The 18,841-nt window shown below is 41.1% G+C and overlaps 1 protein-coding gene across 1 annotated transcript; it reads left to right on the top strand.

The window, feature by feature from the left end:
* Positions 1–12,470: 12,470 nt before the first annotated feature.
* LOC100029731 (C-C chemokine receptor type 5-like) lies at positions 12,471–16,417 on the top strand. The gene is made up of 3 exons (XM_001379376.3): positions 12,471–12,705; positions 15,549–15,558; positions 15,647–16,417. The coding sequence occupies exons 1-3, from the start codon at positions 12,471–12,473 to the stop codon at positions 16,344–16,346; spliced, it is 945 nt and encodes a 314-aa protein (XP_001379413.2). The 3' UTR covers positions 16,347–16,417.
* The last annotated feature ends 2,424 nt before the right edge of the window (positions 16,418–18,841 follow it).

Genomic DNA, 18,841 nt, shown 5'->3' with positions numbered 1-18,841 from the left:
CAAATTACCATGGATGCTAGCAAGAGGACTGCGGTGAAGCATTTTGGCTTTAGTTACTCAGGTATAAGAAGCTTTCAGTTCTGATTACCTCTTCTGTTACATGTATTGTTCTGTGAGGCTCTCCTGGGTGACAGCATTACTATCTTCCCTGAGTGTCACCACATTGATGACTTCATGTTCTCCTTGATCTTTCTCTTCTTCCTTCTTTTCTCCTTTTGGGCAGATAAGAATGTCCTTTTTCTCTGAGCCTCACAATGTCAGAATTTTGAAAAGAATCCATAACATCCTCTAATCCAAACTCCTCATTTTTTCGATGAAAAAATGAAGTTAAACAACTTGTCTAAGATCACACAGCTCATCCAGCCCCATTCCCAAGGCTAGCTTTAGCATCAAAACCCTAGCATTTCTGCTTTGGGTCCCACTTTTCTTCTCCCTTAACTTATATATAAGAATGACCAGTTTTGGCCAGAGAGAAGAGATGAGGAAATATAATTCCTTTCTTAGGTTGGAGAAATGGGAGCCTATGGATGTAGAATGTTTCATAAACTGCCAGACTTGATTGATGTATGAATTGGTTTTGTTTTGACCTTGGGTTTTTTTTTTCCTTCTTTATTAGAAGGAAATCAGTAAAAATTTTAAAGAAGCTCAAATCCTACACATGGCACCAACTACTTGTGTGTAGGTCATTTGAAATGTCTTGCCTCAGTTTACTCATCTGTAAAAGTACAAGTATTGAACTAGATGAGGTCCTTTGTAGTTTGGAATCTTTGATCCTCTGATCTCTCCCCTTAACTCCTCTAATTAGCTACAACCAAGACACTGATGTCTAAGGCAATTCTCAACTCACTGATCTTCTTAAAGGGCACTCCCGCCATGTCCTGATTCAATAAACTCCAGGAGCTCTCTATTACTCCATGGTCAAATATAAAATCCACTGATTGGCTTTTAAAGTCCTTCAAAAACTGGCTTCCTCTTGCCACGCTGGTTCTCCCTTCAAGGTTCTTAAACCTTGCTTCCCACACACACTCTGTGATCTAATAACACTGACCTCTTTGCAGCTCCTAGCACAAGACTCTCCTTACTGAGTGTTTTCACTTGCAGAACCCCATACTTAGAATACGCCCTTCCTCATGTCCTCTTCCTAGCTTCTCTGGCTTCCTTCAAGTCTCAGTTCATGTCCCATCTTCTGCAAGAAGTCCTTCCTTTAGTGCCTTCCTTTTGAGAGGACCCCATATTTATCCTGAATATAAATATATCTTGTTGGTAGAAAGTTGTTTACATATCCCCCCCCCCCATTAGACTGTGAGCTCCTTGAAAGCAAAGACTGCTTTTAATATGATTTGTTCCTTCCCTTGCATCCTGAAAGCTTAGCAGAGTGCTTGGTATACAGTGAGCACTTAATAAATGCTATGTCTTACTTTATTTTTTAACCCAGAGAAACACCTTTAGGGCAAGTAAACAGTTTCATTCTTTTTGTTCTCTACCCCAACTCTTCCTTCTCTTTGGATTCCTATAGAACTTCTAAAAGTGTATAACTTTGTCTTTCTCCCAGCTCTTATGTTCTTCCATCTTGAATATTTCATCCTTCCAGGTTTTAGTTTTCCTTGTTAAGAACAGCCATGGTCTATACTTATCCCCAAACCTGCTCATATGGATCTGAAGGATCAGATAACTACTAGTAGACACAACTTTAAAATGGAACTATTGTGGGCAAAACACACACATTTGCAGCAGGGTTTTGCCCCAGGAAGGGGAGTTTCAAACTCCTTTCAATCCAGAAATAAGAAAAAATTGTATTTGAAGAAGAGGATTTTATTTTTAAGATAGTATATTAGTATATTTTAGGATTAGTATATTAATAATGCCCAACAGTTCAGAACTAAGGCAAATACAGGACAGCATGAACAGTGAATAACACCAAACAGCACGAGGCTGGTGCCCAAGACAGAAGGGATCCAGTACCCATGACTGATGGCACAGGATGGGTCCCTGATTAATAATGCAGATTCTGCAGCTTACACTTAACTAATGCACCCCTTTGCAAAATCATGTCCCCAAATCATTAATTATAACTGGAATGGATCTTAGAAATTGTGTAATCTAACCCCTCCATTTAACAGGAGGAACTAATGTCCAGAATTGTGTGTCAAAGAAATAGCAGAACTGGAATCTGAATCCAAAATCTATTTTTTTCCTACTGTTCCACTCTTCCTCCTGGTACTTTTCAAAGGCTTTTGGAAATTGGACAGGATACCCACCTCAGAATGGGACCTGGAAAATGAGACCCCAGATGAGAGGTACAATGGCAGAAAGACAATAGAGATACATTTAGGATTTGGAAACTATAGTTGAAACTCAGCTCTGCTCTTTGCTACCCAAGCCTCGGTTTCCACATTGGTAAGAGGTGAGCTTGGACAAGATGATCTTTCAGACTTCCCCTGGCCAGAAATATAACTAGGATGAGGCAAATAGAAGTATTTCTCAGGGTGACCAAATCCAAGGAGGTCCTGTAGTGATTGCTTTGCTTCTTGGAAACACTGGGACCAGAGTAAGGCACATATCAAGGAGAGGGGGGACCCAAGGAGCTTCTGATAGGTCTTAAACATCTCCAACTCCATTTTGGTCCCAGTTTAGAAGCTTGAGATTCAACTAACCCCACAGAACTTATCTGGAGTAGTTCTAAATCTTATGGTCCTATTTCATAGTTTTGTCCAGGATGGAGTAAAAAGAACAACAGTAAATTTTGTAGACACCCACTTCAGGTTGATCCTGTTCTTCCTCAGTCCACATTCTGTCCTTATCACGGTGAGCTGTGATATTTATAGCCACATTCTTTGAGGTGGCAAAAAACTGGAAAATGAGGGGATGCCCTTTGATTGGGGAATGGCTGAACAAATTGTGGCATATGCTGGTGATGGAATACTATTGTGCCCAAAGGAATGATGAATTGGAGGGATTCCTTGTGAACTGGAACAAACTCCAGGAACTGATGCAGAGTGAAAGGAGCAGAACCAGGAGAACCTAGGTGACCTTTGACTGAGACACTAAGAAGATAGGAAGGAATCTTTTCATGGACTAACAGTTTCAGAGCATTTCTTGTGGCCCAAAAGAGGGGTCTTTGATGAACCCATAAATAACTCCCATCCATGAAGAATCTGTAGGTGTCTATCAACAATGGTCTAGAAGTCATTGTTTTTGGTTATACAATGAATGACATTCTCTGAAGGCTGTATTTTTAGTTGTTTATTATTAAATATTAATTTATTAAATTGACTACTCAGTTTTTAACTAGCCAGCAGACTCCCTCCACAATCCAAATAGACACCAAAAACTCAAGTGGGATCCAAAAAAAGAGATATGTGAGCTGCCAGACAGCTAGGTTGATCAGAGACAGCAGAGAAGAAAATGCAAACAACTAAGTGACTAGGCTGGGCAAGGAGAGAGAGAGTGTGTGGCCAAAGAGAGAGGTAAAAGAGTGAGTAGCTAAGCAGCTAGGCAGGAGAGCTGGATGAGCCAAAAAGGGTCAACTTCCTGTCATACAACCCAAAAAAGATCCCTTCTGATATGTGAAGATTAGATTTAGCTATCTCATGATTGTAACAATGAAGATACTTAGCTCTTCCTTTATTGGGAAGATTAAATTGTAATCCACAATCTATTTTTAGATTTTTATCCCCAAAAGGTGAACTAACCAAAAAAGGTGTTAACTAACCACGAAAGGTATAATTAACCACAAAAAGGTGTGAACACCCCTTTCATGCATTGAGTGGGAGGTCTGTGACATTGTCTGCTGTGATTGGTAGACATGAAATTTAGGGGAGGTGACACAAGAAAAAAAGATCTTTAAAAAGAGGACCATGGAAGGGATTGGGGATTTAGATCTCTGACTCAGAGTTGGACTGGAGGATCAGTCTCTTGAGCTTGGAGTGAAGAAAAGTCACTCGGAGGAGAGACTGGAAGACAGACACTTGAGGAGCGACTGGAAGACAAGACACTCAGACTTGGAGTGAAGACACTTGGCTGTGAAACTGGACCCCTAAAGGAGCTTGTGCAGGAGACCTCAGACTGCTTTCCTTTTAGACAGTCACTGTTGGTGAGTAAAAGGCTGACTTAGTGACCCCGCTTTTCTCAGAGAAAGGCCCATCGTCTTGAGACTTTTTTCCCCTGGCTGGGGCTTAGAATTTCTAACTGGTATCAGAGGAAGCCAGAGTTCTATATCTCTCTCTCTCCCCTTTTCTCTCTTCCTTGATATCTTCCCTCTATTATAAATAAACTACTATAAATTCCATTTACTTTAGTAATTCATTTTGGGATTTAGAAATTAAATCCCTGATTATTTAAATAAAAAAATAAAATAAAAATAAAATAAAATAAAAAAAAGAAATTAAATCCCTGGCGACCACCTATATAAATATTCAGAGTCCAAACACAATTAAATTTAACAGATATTTCATTTACTTCTTCCCCAAGACATCTGATTGGAAATGAACTAAGAACTCATCTACAGGAAGAGGTAAATTTCTGGTATGCTAAAAGGCCTTCTTCCTTTCTGCCATTTGGTAGTCACTGTAATCCAAAATGGCAGCTGCTTAGTGCACTGATTTCATCATCTAATCAAGTTCTTGTTTACAAACAAAGAGCTGGTCTCTACTTTGCCTGCAACAAAGCCAAATTGGCGATCTACCTTCAACCCTGTTGAACCCAACCTAGTTGCATAGTCTGGGGGAAAGAATGTTTTGTAAAATTTGTAAAATTGAATTATTCTTGAGAGCCAAAGGGGGAACCATTTCTCAAATCCCAATTCAATATTAATTTCTACAGTTGGCTTCATATCTTACCTTGCTGGTCTCCTGAGGTGTGTCTTAGATTGTCTGCTCTCTCTCTCTCTCTGTCTCTCTCTCTCTCTGACTCTCTCTCTCTCTCTCTCTCTCTCTCTCTCTCTCTCTCTCTCTCTCTCTCTCTCTCTCTCTCTCTCTCTCTCTCTCTCTCTTCCTGCCCTCACTGAATCATGTGTGGTGTTTTTTCTGATGCTTTGTGCTCTTTGGAGAATACACACATCATGGTCATCAGGAAGTTCTAGCCTCCTTATCCACACCTCAGTCCACAAGTGGAAATTCTTAGATGCATTTCTGTATACATACTTCACCCCTAACCCCAACCCCAGCAGAGAGGTTAGCAGGACAGATTATCACAGAAGACCCCTTAAGCTTATTCCCCAGGTTTAGAGACAAGGGATCCTCACTTTTATAATATGCTGGCTGTAATGTTCTATACTTGGATGCAAGCACATTGTTTGCTCAACCCCCCAAAATTAACTAGTGCCAGAGATGGAGGTAAATTTCACCAGGACATTAGCTTGGTACAAGACACAATGAAGTGGTGACGTCTACATTGCAGGGGTTCTAAATCTTTAGTGTTGTCATGGATCCCTTTGTCAGTCCAGTGAAGTCTATGGAACCCCTGTGAGAACAGTGTTTTTAAACATATCAAATAAAATAAAATATGTAGGGTTACAAATGAAGCCAATTATATAGAAATATAATTATCAAGATATTTCTTAAAAACCTCCAGAGCCTCCAGGTTAAGAATCCCTGCTCTAAGATTATAGGCAGCAGAGCCATCATTAATAAGAATTCCTCATGAGATGTTATTGTTCACAGTGAAATCTCATATCTGGTCCTCCTAAAATTATTCCTATGATTTTTTCTGCTCACTCCTAACTCCCTTCCACCCTCCCTCTCTCCCTCTCTCCCTCCCTTCCCCCCTCTCCCTCCCTCTCTCCCTCTCTCTCTCTCTCTCTCTCCCTCTCTCTCTCTCGCTCTCTCTCTCTGTTTCTCTGTCTCTCTCTCTCTCTCCCTCCCTCTCTCCCTCTCTCTCTCCCTCTCTCTCTCTCTCTCCCTCCCTCTCTCCCTCTCTCTCTCCCTCTCTCTCCCTGCCCCCACTGAATCACGTGTGGCATTTTTTCTGATGTTTTGTTCTCTTTGGAGAATACACACTAAGCAAATACTGTATTCTAGACAAATCAGGGTTTCATACTAGTTTATTCTTGCTGCTCCTTTCAGACAGACCTCCTAAACTTTACAAGGCTGCAAAATAACAATGGCCAAGTGGCAGAGTCAGAGCATCTCTATCTAATGAGTTGGACAGATTTCCACGTCAACAGGATGAAATTTCCTGAGGGCAGGGTTAAGAACCTGCCTTTCTCTGCTCCAAATGCCTCTGGGAAGGTACAAGATGGCCTGCAGTTAATGGGTCATCTGCCTGTGTTTCTACTAGGCTACTCAGACTCTACTTGCAAATAAGTCCTTTTCTTTCCATTAGTAAGATAAACTTGGGGGGGTCTTAAAAAAGAGGAGGGGAAAATTCCCTCCCTGGATGCTCTGGTATTGCCAATTTCAAAGCAATGCTGCGTTCTGGAGGCGGCTACTCAATTTCATGTGTGTTCATCTGCTCCCTGAGGTTCCCCTTTACTTCTAGGTAGCTGTCTGCTCTGAGGTTCTTCTCCATGTCATGGACTGATACATAATGAGTCGCACTTCTCTATGGGATTCCCAATGATCTCATGATAAAACATAGGTGGCCCATGAGTTACTCTGACAGGCAGGATCTAGGAAGACCTCCCTATCGGGGAAGAGGCAAATAATAACAATTCCTAGCCCAGATGTCAACAGGAAAGAGGAACAGTTGCCTCACGTGTAGTGAGAACTTTAGAGAAGACCCAGTTCTACCCCAAAGTGCCAGGCTTCTTGGCACTTCGGTACTCTTGTAAGATGTGGGCACTTTTCAGCCATTCCTTCCAAATATATTCCAGACCAGTTACCAAAGAACACTCCGGAGTCATCTTAAACATTCACCTAATATACATATGGGGAGAAAGTTACATCTGGACTGTTGCTTTTGCTGTCCTCTTTGTGTCTTCTTTCTCCCTCTCTCTGTCTCTGTATATGACTGCTGTGGCCTCCCAAGAGAATATAAGCTCCTTTTGATCTCCATTGTTTTGTTCTTTGAATTTGTATCCCCAATGCCTGGCAAATCTTTGGCACTTAGAAAATGCTGATTGGTTGATTGATTGATTGATCGATCACTTAGATGTAGTTTCTTTCTACTTATTTTTTAAAAATCCAGATAAGGAAGGCAGCTGGGTGGCTCAGTGGATTGAGAGCCAGGCCCAGACATGGGAGGTCCTGGGTTCAAATCTGGCCTCAGACACTTCCTAGCTGTGTGGCCCTGGGCAAGTCACTTGACCCCCATTGCCTAGCCCTTATCACTCTTCTGCCTTGGAGCCAATACACAGTATTGATTTTAAGATACACTCTTCTGCCTTGGAGCCAATACACAGTATTGATTCTAAGATTGGAAGGTAAGGGTTTTAATCAATCAATCAATAAACAAATTAAAAAAATAAATGAACAAATAAATAAAAATCCAGATAAGTCAACAAGCATTCATTCTCTCCTGTATGCCAGGCACTGTGCCAAACACTGGGGCTATGTTATAAAAGAGTCTCTGCCTTCAGGACCTACTGGGGGAGACAACAGACAAATGATGATTTATGTACCACATATATACAGGAAATCGTCCCAATAAGCTCAGAGGGAAGGCACTAGCGTTAAGCTGAATCAGGAAAAGTTTCTTGTAGAAGGCGGGATTTTAGCTGAGACTTGAAGGAAGCCATTCAAAAATGACTGACAAAAAGACAAACAACTGGACCGAAATAGACACGAATGATAATTATGGGTGATAAGGGTCAGCTGCAGAAAATGAATTGTCTGGATCCCTTCGAGGACTGTCCAGCAGGCAATCCAGTGGATGCTGAATAAGATTCCAGTCTGTGGCCTTAGAAGATCTCCATCCACCCTCCCCACTTCCACTCAATAAATCTCTTGGGATCCCGGAGCTAATAATGGGTCCTAGTAATTCTGAGAGTTTGAAGAGTTGCCCCTGGGCATGCGCAGATCATGCTAGACTCTCTGCGTTGGAAAGGACCTCCGAGATCATCGATCTCGTCGGATGCTCTGCTGGTGCATGAAGCCTTTCTGCACTAGCCCTTACAAATCATCTGGCCTCCATTCTAATCCCTCCAGGCCCAGGAACTTAATAGAGCCCATTCGGCCGTCAGGCAACTCCAATGGATCATTTTGAAAGCTGTAGAAATTCCATCGCTATGCTTTTGAAATCCCTAGCAGTGACCCAGTTCATGGGCGCGTGCTTAAAGCTGAGAGAACCCTTGAAAAATGTAAGCTTCTGGGATCAATCACAACTGCCTGAGGCGGTCAGCTGCGCTGTCAGCCTTAAAGCCGGCCGGAGACCATCTCAATCCCAGCGAGCCTTTAGCCGTGCCTTTGCAGTGACCTACATTCTCCCACCGCACGCCCTTTTTCATTCATTTGGTGCCATGCTGCCCTCTTCTGGGGAAAGCACCACAGTGGATGGACCCCAGCAAGCATTTGAGCACCAGTAGCTGAAGTGCAATCGTTATCAGAAATTCACAATTGCAGGGGTCCCCCCACATACGAAATCCCCAACAAATGAGCAATGAGCCCCCCACGAAAAAGAATGAATCGCCTCTGGAAGCTGCCCATTCCACTCGGAGAATTTGAATTACTAGAAAGCGTTTTGCAGTGTCATAGATTTAGAACTGATAGGAACTTTAGGGTCTAACCCTCGCATTATACAAATAAGGAAACTGACCATCGGGGCCCAAAGTCAGAGTCCAACTGGGATTTGAACCCAAGACTTCTGATTCCAAATTCAGTGCCTGATGCCCAGCACACATAGCTTCTCTGGGGGGGAAAAAAAGAGCCTAAATCGATCCCTTTCAGCAGAATACAACTAAACCGTTTTCAATCAGGTTCCGCTGTAATATGGAACACAAGAAAGAATGGAGTGGCAGGTTTTGTTGTTCAGTTGTTTCCAGAGTCTTCATGACTCCATTTGGGGTTTCCTTGGCAAAGATATTGGAGTGGTTTTCCATTTCCTTTTCCAGATCTTTTTACAGATGAGAAAACTGAGGCAAAACAGGGTTAAGTGACTTGCCTAGGAAGGGTCACACAGCTAGAAAGTGTCTGAGGCTGAATTGGAACTCAAGTCTATTTGACTCCAAGCCTGGCACACTATCTGCTATGCCATCTAGCTGCCTCAAATCCTGACTCCACTGATTACTACTCATATGATCTTGGGAAAGTCACTTAATCTCTCTAGACCTTAGTTTCTTCATCTGTAAAATGGGAGAGTTGGATGAGATGACCTCTAAGGTCCCTCCAGCCAATGATTAACACACCTGTGAACCATCAGTTACTTCTTAGGATTTAGATCGATAATTGTTTTGTAAAGTTCACATCTTTAGATGCATTTGTGCAGATGTGCCCAGCTGTGTTCAGATACCAAACAAGCTACATTTGGAAGAGCACACAAAGAGCCTCTTCTTTCTCTGAACTCCATTTATATGTTCTGCTTTAATTTATATCTATATGTGGTATATATTTAAAAAATTGATGTAACATAATATAATATATGATAGCATACCAGGCTACCATATTCTAGGTAGGCAAATAAAGACAAAAGTGCTTGATCTACAGAATCACAGAATATTATATCAAGCAGGTCCCTTAGAAATCATTTATCTGGCCACAACCTTTCCCTTTACAAATGTGCAAAGGAAATATCAAAAACATGATGCAACTTGCCCACAAACTAGAACTCAAGCCCAGTTCTTCTGAATATTAATCCATTCCCTATTGTTATGTACAACAAGTTTTTTACCTTACAAGATAAAAGACATCTGAAAATGAATGTCACAAAAGCTTAAAGAAGAAGCTGAGCTCCAAAGAGTAGAAGAGACCGTTTTCCAAGCCATACAGTGGTCTGGTTTCATAGGTGTGGAACACTACAAGTAATGACAGATTTTTTTTTTGATGTCTTGATTAGTTTTGCTGATTCCACCCCCACCCCCATTCCCATCTCCTTCCTCCACTTTAAAACAAATTCTTTATTAAAGTATGGCTCTTTGGGTGGTGGGGAAGGGGAGAGACTTAGAGGAAAATCTAGGTGATGCAAAAACAAACAGTATAAACAAATATCTTTTTTTAAAGAATGAGAAAAGCAGGAGAGGTCTGCGGCAAATAGCTGCTTCCAAGAGAGGCATGTGAAAACCAATCAATATGTCTGCATTGCTGAAAAAAAGAGAAGACATGGTAAGAAATAGGTGCAGCTTTCCCGAAAACCTTTTCAAGATTAAGTCTGTGTAGCAATTTTTTTTTAAATCAAGCCACTGTAAACATCCTTATACTTGTTGGTAGAACAACTGGGTTTTAGAGGAGAAACTCTAACCCTATAACAACAATACTAATTATCATTTATATATCACTTTTAAGTTTGCAAATCACTTTACATAAGTGATTTCATTGGATTCTTACAATGACCTTACCAACTAGAGAAAATTGAGACTGAAAGGGATTAAAAGTGACTTAGTCAGGGTCTCAAAACTAATATCTGAGCAGGATTTAAACTAGGTCTTCTTGTTTTTAAGTCCAACACTCTCTTTGTTATGCCACCTAGCAACCTTTTTTTAATTAGAAGGGAGAGAGGGAGGAAAGAAAGTAAAGACAGAGGGGGGAGGGAGGGAAGGAGAGAGAGAAGGAAGGAAGGAAGGAAGGAAGGAAGGAAGGAAGGAAGGAAGGAAGGAAGGAAGGAAGGAAGGAAGGAAGGAAGGAAGGAAGGAAGGAAGGAAGGAAGGAAGGGAGGGAGGGAGGGAGGGAGAGAGGGAGGGAGGAAGGGAGGGAGGGAGGAAGGAAGGAAAGAAGAAGGGAGGGAGGGAGGGGAGGAGAAAGAAAGAAAGAAAGAAAGAAAGAAAGAAAGAAAGAAAGAAAGAAAGAAAGAAAGAAAGAAAGAAAGAAAGAAAGAAAGAAAGAAAGAAAGAAAGAAAGAAAGAAAGAAAGAAAGAAAGAAAGAAAGAAAGAAAGAAAGAAAGAAAGAAAGAGAGAGAGAGAGAGAGAGAGAGAGAGAGAGAGAGAGAGAGAGAGAGAGAGAGAGAGAGAGAGAGAAAGAGAGAAAGAAAGAAAGAAAGAAAGAAAGAAAGAAAGAAAGAAAGAAAGAAAGAAAGAAAGAAAGAAAGAAAGAAAGAAAGAAAGAAAGAAAGAAAGAAAGAAAGAAAGAAAGAAAGAAAGAAAGAAAGAAAGAAAGAAAGAAAGAAAGAAAGAAAGAAAGAAAGAAAGAAAGAAAGAAAGAAGAAAGAAAGAAAGAAAGAAAGAAAGAGAAAGAAACCCTTACCTTCTGTCTTAGAATCAATATTGTATTTTGGTTCTAAAGCAGAAAAGTGGTAAGGGCTAGGCAATGGGGGTGCAGTGTCTTGTCCAGGGTCACACAGCTGGGAAGCGTCTGAGGCTAGGTTTGAACCCAGGATCTCCCATCTCCCATCTCCCATCTCCCATCTCCCATCTCCCATCTCCCATCTCCAGGGCTGGCTCTCAATCCACTGAGCCACCCAGCTGCCCCCAAGAAAGGAAATTCTTTGGTAACTGCTATGTTACTACAAATCATGTAGTAATTAGGTGATCACTGAGATCCTTTTCAGTTCTAAATTTATGATTGAAGGATCCTAAACTAATTAGGCTCTCTCAGCCTCAGTTTCCTAATCTATTGGGATATGAATGATATTTGTACTACCTACTTCATGAGACTGTTGGGGAAAATGTGTATTTACCTCATAAAGACCCAAAATGAAACAAAACAACATAAGGTCTATCTTGGCAACCTGTCTGGGTGTAGTATTTTGGACTTGGAATGGGGAGCTTGGGTTCAAATCCATACACGAATCCCTTTGCTGATGTACAAAAATTGGGACACTATTGAACTGCTGGAGGAATTACCATCTGATCCAATCATTCTGTTTTTTGTTTTTATTTATTTTTTATTGCCATGCAAAACCCACTTCCATATTGGTCACTGATGTAAAAGCACACTCATACAAAACCAACCCCCCCCCAATAAAACCATAAAGACATTAATGGGAAAGATAATCTGCCTTGATCCACATCCATCCAACTCCAACAGTTCTTTCTCTGAAGGCTGATCGAAGTCTTTCAGGATTGTCCCAGGTTGTTGCATTGCTGAGAGCATCGCATCCGTCTTTCGCAGTTGATCATTGTACAATATTGCTGTTACTGTGCACAATGTTCCCCCAGTTCTGCTTATCTCCCTCTGCTTCAGTTCCTGCAGATCTTTCCAGCTCTTTCTGAAAGCATCCTGCTCGTCGTTTCTTATGGCACAACAGTATTCCATCACCAACATGCACCATGATGTTTTCAGCCATCCCTCAGTTTCCAGTTCTTTGCCTCCACAAGAAGAGCTGCTCTAAATATTTGTGTACAAGAAGGTTCTGTCCCCCTTTTAGTTTATCTTTCGGAACTACAACCCCAGCCATGTATTACAGGATCAAACTGTGCACAGTTTTATGGCATTTGGGACATAGGATGGCTCGCGCATCTCCCGGCAGGTCGTCGGTTTGGAATGCGGGCTTTCCGAGTTTGCTGTTGGGTCGCCTTTCGGACAGCAGGTGGCAGTCAAGAGTCTGTGTGGCCATGATCCTGGGGGTCCTAGTGCTGCAATTTGGCTCGATGGCTTTGCCTGCTCTTCGGAATCCTGGGGCAATGATGAAGCCTAGCCGCCTCGCCCTCTTCCCTTATTCCTGCCATTCTGGGGGACCCCGTATTTAATGAAGCCAAGCTCAGTGCTCTGGGCGGAGCTAACAGAATTTCCCAGGGGCCACTGAAGTCCAGCATAGAATGAATGAAGACTAAATACAGCCCTTATCCGTACTGACCACGGCTGCCTGGCAAGCCCTGCTTGTGGAGGAGGACTGAAAAACAGGTCGGAGCGCAGCAAAGTATTTGAGATCTTCAGCATGTCCAATGTTCACCATGCCCGGCTTTATAACTTGTTCTTGTGTGCCAGGAGGGCAAACTGTGCTTCCCCAATGACCTAAGGGGAATAGCTCAGTATTGCCGCCTGGTAAGTGGGAACAGACTCTGGGCGTGCTGAGGGCACCTACTGCTGTCCTGACTTGGCCAAGTATATCATCCATGGCTTTGAGCCAGTCAGTTAACTACTCTGGGCGTCAGGTTCTTCCTCTGAAACACGAGGGGATTGGACAGAAGGAGCTCTAAAATGTCTTTTCAGGGGCAGCTGGGTGGCTCAGTGGATTGAGACCCAGCCTAGAAATGGGAGGTCCTGGATTCAAATCTTGCCTCAGACACTTCCTAGCTATGTGACCCTGGGCAGGTCACTTAACTCCCATTGCCTACCCTTACTGCTCTTCTGCCTTGGATCCAATCCCAAGTATTAACTCTAAGATGGAAGGTAAGGGTTTATTTAAAAAAAAAAACAATCCTATGAGGAGGAAAGGGTCAGTATTATTATCCCCATTTTATGGATAAAGAAAATGACTTCTCCAAAATATCTACAAAGAATAGAGCCCAGACCTTCCAGTGAGATGTTCTATGTGCTCTATCCATACTGACACTCTAGTAAAGGCAGTAAAATGTTTTAAAGTGGACCTTCCTAATACCCTTCCCCACTATACTTTCTTACAGATGAAGCTCTCCTGGGGAAAATTCACTTTGACAAGATCATGGGTATATATGAAAACCATAGTCACAAAGCAATGAAGGGTTCACTCTGCTTAGTGATGTCACACAATCAGTGGAAAAGTAAAAAATATACAGTTAGATAAGAAATCAATTAATCACTCAGACTATACAATGGCCAAAAAACACCCCTAAACCCTAAACCCAACAACAAATCTCAAAACAAAAATCCCTACTGATTTTCAGGGGTCCAAGTTGCCTGAACCAACTATTTATTCAACTATTTTGTGGAAAACAAAGTTTAACAGAAACAGGACCACAGAATAGAAACCCAGAAGAAAAACAACTGCTTGATCACAGGGGTTGATGGGGATAGGATTGGGGATATAGACTGTTAACGATCATCGTAGTGCAAATATCAACAATATGGAAACAGGTTTTGATCAATGACACATGTAAAACCCAGCGGAATTACTTGTTGGCTATGGGAGGGGGATGGAAAGAGGAGAGGGAAAGAGCATGAATCTTGTAACCATGGGAAAATATTCTAAATTAATTAAATAAATAAATTTTTAAAAAGAAACAGGAGTACAGAGATGCTTGATTTCCCTTTGTATTTGTAAGAATGAATCCATATCTTTAGTGTTTAGGCAGAACGGATCTAAGTGGGAAGTCCAAGAACTTTGGGTGTTTCACAAGATGGCTCATATGATGCCTTTACTCATTGGATACTCCATTTGTAAAAAGAAGAACTATTTAATTAGAGTCTAATCACATCGTGTAATGAGCAAAAGGTGATATGACTGAGGAAATAAAAGTCTGATCTTTTGAGTATATTGATTTATTAAGCAATGCATGCCAATGGCCCAACAAATTGGGACCAAGCCCCTTTCTCAGCTTAGAGCTGAACCTTGAATACAGGGAGAGACACTTTTATATATTAAAAACAATCAAATAAGTCTAATTAATTTAAAAAGAAACAATGCAACATTAAGTAATCTGATTTCTAATTGGATGAAAGATTAAGTTGGGAGAGGAAAAGTGAACAGCTACAATTCCCTGAATTCAGGACAAGAGGTGTTCCACTCCTCCCAAATATCTATACAATCAGAAGAACATGGAAATAACAATAGATCAGTATGGATTCAGTTTTCAGATGAGACATATGGGTTACTTGAGGTGTACAATTATGAGAAAACTCCATCTTTTGCTTATTGCAATCCAAGTCTGAGAATCATTATGACAAATAAACTGTGCTAATTGGGAAAAATAGAATCAATCAGGGGACAGATTTCAATTTGAATATCTGATCAGAGAGAAGAGACTTTGCTGGAGTCTCTGATGAAACTCTGAAGATTCTCTTCTGTGTGGAAAAATTTCAATTGCTTCCTTGCCCCCCACCCTATGCTGATCCAATTCCTACAGATCTGTCTCAGTAACTGGATCCTGTTTCTCTAAAATAAAGCAGACCATAACAAATGTCAAAGCTGACAGTAAGTTACCCACAAGTTTCACTCTTATTGATTGAGCCTCTTGTCAAGTATCTGATAGGCTCAATTCTAAATGGCAGGTAGTATGATAGCCCTAGTGTTGGAACCAAAGAAGAAGAAGCCATAGAAACCGGCATCATTTGAGAGAACGTTAGTCATTCCCTTGAAGAAAACCATGGGTTGAGACAAGTGGGTGCCATGTCCAGGATTATCTATGCTGATGGCATTAAGAAAACTTACTGGAAAATTGTGCATCTCTCCTCGTTGTTTAAACCATAGTGATCCAAGTGAATGAGGAGCTAGCTTTATTCTTCATCCCTCCTGACCTTTAATTCAGCATCTACAAATTGGCTTGGAACAAATAAGTGGGGAGCCAGGGGGAGCCCTGTAGTCACTGGGTATTTTATACTTTGAGACAGAGCTCATACAACTTCTAAAATATATGATATTTGTTTTCAGTTCTTCTTGGTTTTAGGATTTTTCAAGTAAAATAGTCCACAAGTTTTATTTCTATTTTTAAAATAATAGGATAAATTGGGGAGACCCCCAAGTTAATCTCATTTGAATACACAGACTTTCTATTCATAATCGGTACCTGGCCATCGTCCATGCTGTGTTTGCTCTGAAAGCGAGGACAGTCACCTTTGGCATTCTGACAAGTGTCATCACTTGGGTGGTGGCTGGGCTTGCCTCTCTCCCAGCAATCATCTTCACCAAATCCCAAAAGGAAGGTATCCAACACACCTGCAGCCCTCATTTCCCCTCAGAGCAGTTTTCTGCCTGGAAGAACTTCCAAACTTTAAAGATGAATCTGTTGGGGCTGGTGGTGCCCCTTTTAGTTATGATCATCTGCTACTCAGGAATCCTAAAAACATTGCTCCGGTGTCGGAATGAGAAGAAGAAGCACAAGGCAGTGAGATTAATCTTTGTGATTATGATTGTTTACTTTCTCTTCTGGGCCCCCTATAACCTGGTTCTCCTCTTAAACACATTCCAAGCTTTCTTTGGTCTGGACAATTGTGAGAGCTCCAAGAGGTTGGACCGAGCCATACAAATAACAGAGACCCTTGGAATGACCCACTGCTGTATCAACCCAGTGATTTATGCCTTTGTTGGAGAAAAGTTCAGGAGATACCTCTCTACTTTCTTCCACAAATACATTGTACGGCGTTTCTGCAAACGCTGCCCCATTTTCCAGGGGGAGGCACTTGACCGAGTGAGCTCAATGTACACTCGATCTACTGGGGAGCAAGACATTTCTACTGGCCTGTGAAGTGGATTTATTACTGTACATATTGGTGTTTTTTAATTTAATAGATTATTTGCATAAATATTTTAAAATAAGTTCTTGTGGTCTGAATCTTTTAAAAACAGTTTATAGACTAATTAAAATGATTCGTTCACTCATTATTTCTTAAATCTTTTTTGAAACAGCCATTGCATGCTCCTTACTAGTCCTTTTCAAATACATAAAAAATGGGATTCCTAACAAAGTTAACAAAACTTGTTGGTAGGGTATAATCTCTCAGTTTTGTGTTGTTACCTAAACATCAAACTATCAAAAATATCAACGGCCTCTTTTGCACTTAGCACCATAAAGGAGATAAAGAATTATGAGGCATGGTTTCTACTCTGAAGAATTTTACTATCTAGTTAAGTAAGCAAAACATAAACAGTCAAGAAACAATAGAAATAAAAACTGTTTGACATAGTTATATGACAGCAAAGAATACGATATAGCAAAGAACTGACTTTCCTAAGAAAGATCTAGATCTGGGGCTATTAATTTTTTAATGACATCCATCCCTTTGGTAGTATCTGCTGAAGCCCAGAGACCCCTCCTCATAATAGTTTTTAAATGCATGAAATAAAATACATGGGATTACAAAGGAAATCAGTTATATTAAAATGTTATCAAAATATTTTAAAACAGAGGTGGCTAGGTGGCCCAGTAGATTAAGAGCCAGGCTTATAGATGAAAAGTCCTACATTCTGATCTGGCATCAGACACTTCCTAGCCGTCAGACTTTGGACAAGTCCCTTAACCCCTATTGCCTAGCCTTTGCAACTCTTCTGCCTTGGAACCAATAAAAAGTATTGATTCTAAGACTGAAGGTTTAAAGACTGAAGGGTTTAAAAAAACAAGCTCATGGAACCCTGAAATCTATCCATGGACCACTTTCTAGAAAAGACTGGGAATTGGAAAGCTAATCAGAGGGATCAGAGAAGGGTTCACAGAGAAGATTCAAGTTTGCCTAGAAGGAGAATTGGATAGGTAGAGAGAAGGGTGTTTTAAATAAGGAAAAATATAAGATCAAAAAGGGCAAAGGCATGAGAGTTATTTTTTGGAGGACATCAAGGACAATTTGGCTAAGAGATAACCAGATGAAACCCTATTAAGCTATCGCCCTCCCTTTAACACCCGAAGGTTTTGTGCTCACCTTTCTTGCCCCTGTATCTCTTATGCCAGCTCCATGCTTTTTAATTCTCTCATACCTTTTCTTGCTCTTCTAAAACCACTGGCTCACTGAGCCATTTTTTTGCTTCTCTTCTCTACTAACGTCCTAGTACAACTGAAGGATACTTAGTCTATCCACCGCTCTGTACAAAGATCAAAGGAATGATCCCCAACAAAGTGTAATACTTCAGTACAGATAGAATAAAAAAAAGCTCAAAGCAGGGTCAAAAGAAAAAGATGGGCATGACCTTCAGAGCATGAGAGTATGGACCTGGAAAGAACCATAGGAATGAATCCATCCAAGCCTCCCACATTCCACAAGAGGAGAAAACTCGGGGCCAAGGAGACGAAGTCATTGGACTTTTAAGAGATAGAACCAGGATTCAGAAAAAGATCTTTAGATTCTGAATCTACAGCTCATTTTATTAAAAGAGAGAACAAAGAAAAAAAAAGAAATGTCAGAGTCCTCTCATCAAATGAAACTTGTTAGGGTTTTCTAGGGTGATTTAAAGTGAAACAGCAGCCTCAGCAGATTTGAAGAGAGTTGTGGGACCCAGATTTGTCTTCTCACAGCATTTATTTCTGTTGGGGGCTGCCAATAGGAGGACTCAGGATTCAGAGAGTTCAGGCTGATGTCTTTACAATCAGAAGGAAGTGGGGGTGACGTTAGGAAAATGTTCAAGTTAGAAAGTGAATTAGTAGTGACAGAGACCAAGGCAGTGCAAAGGGAGGTGGAGGAGGAAAGATAGAAGCAAGAAGATGAGCTTATGGACTTAGGGAGCAGCTATTAAGGGAAGGAGGAAAAGAGAAAAGTTTGTAAACTCGTTGTAAATTGTCTTGGATCTTAAGGGCTCCTATTTGGGTTTTCTTGTCCCCATGTTCTCCTTTCTTTCCAGACCAGATGAGCTAATATCCACAGAGTCTAAATAAACATCGCATCCTCGACTCTACTGGTTGGAAAATGGATTTGCTCCAAATTGTATCAAAGACACAACTGGTTTTTTTCCCTCAAAAATAGTCTTTGGTGGTAATAAATACAATCGATGGAAAAGTGGTAGCCCAAGATGTGCATGATCCTTTGGCATAAATAAGTGAAATAGATGAGATAGCCCCGCCCCCTCACCCGCCTAATGCAATTGACCAGCCTCCTATTGCTTGCCTGATGGATGTCCCGGGAAAAACCTTGAGAGGAGCCACTAAGCTTTCACTCACTATCAAGGCTCCTTTCTTCTATGCCCGCATTGCCCTCCTGAGTCCATCTGACTGTTTTCCTACTTGCTAACAGGATCCGGCATAACATCATCTGAGAG

The sequence above is a fragment of the Monodelphis domestica genome, chromosome 5 (assembly GCF_027887165.1).
Source record: "Monodelphis domestica isolate mMonDom1 chromosome 5, mMonDom1.pri, whole genome shotgun sequence".
Lineage (NCBI taxonomy): Eukaryota > Metazoa > Chordata > Mammalia > Didelphimorphia > Didelphidae > Monodelphis > Monodelphis domestica.
The sequence above is the reverse complement of the archived record's forward strand: the minus strand, read 5'-3'. Positions and strand labels throughout refer to the sequence as shown.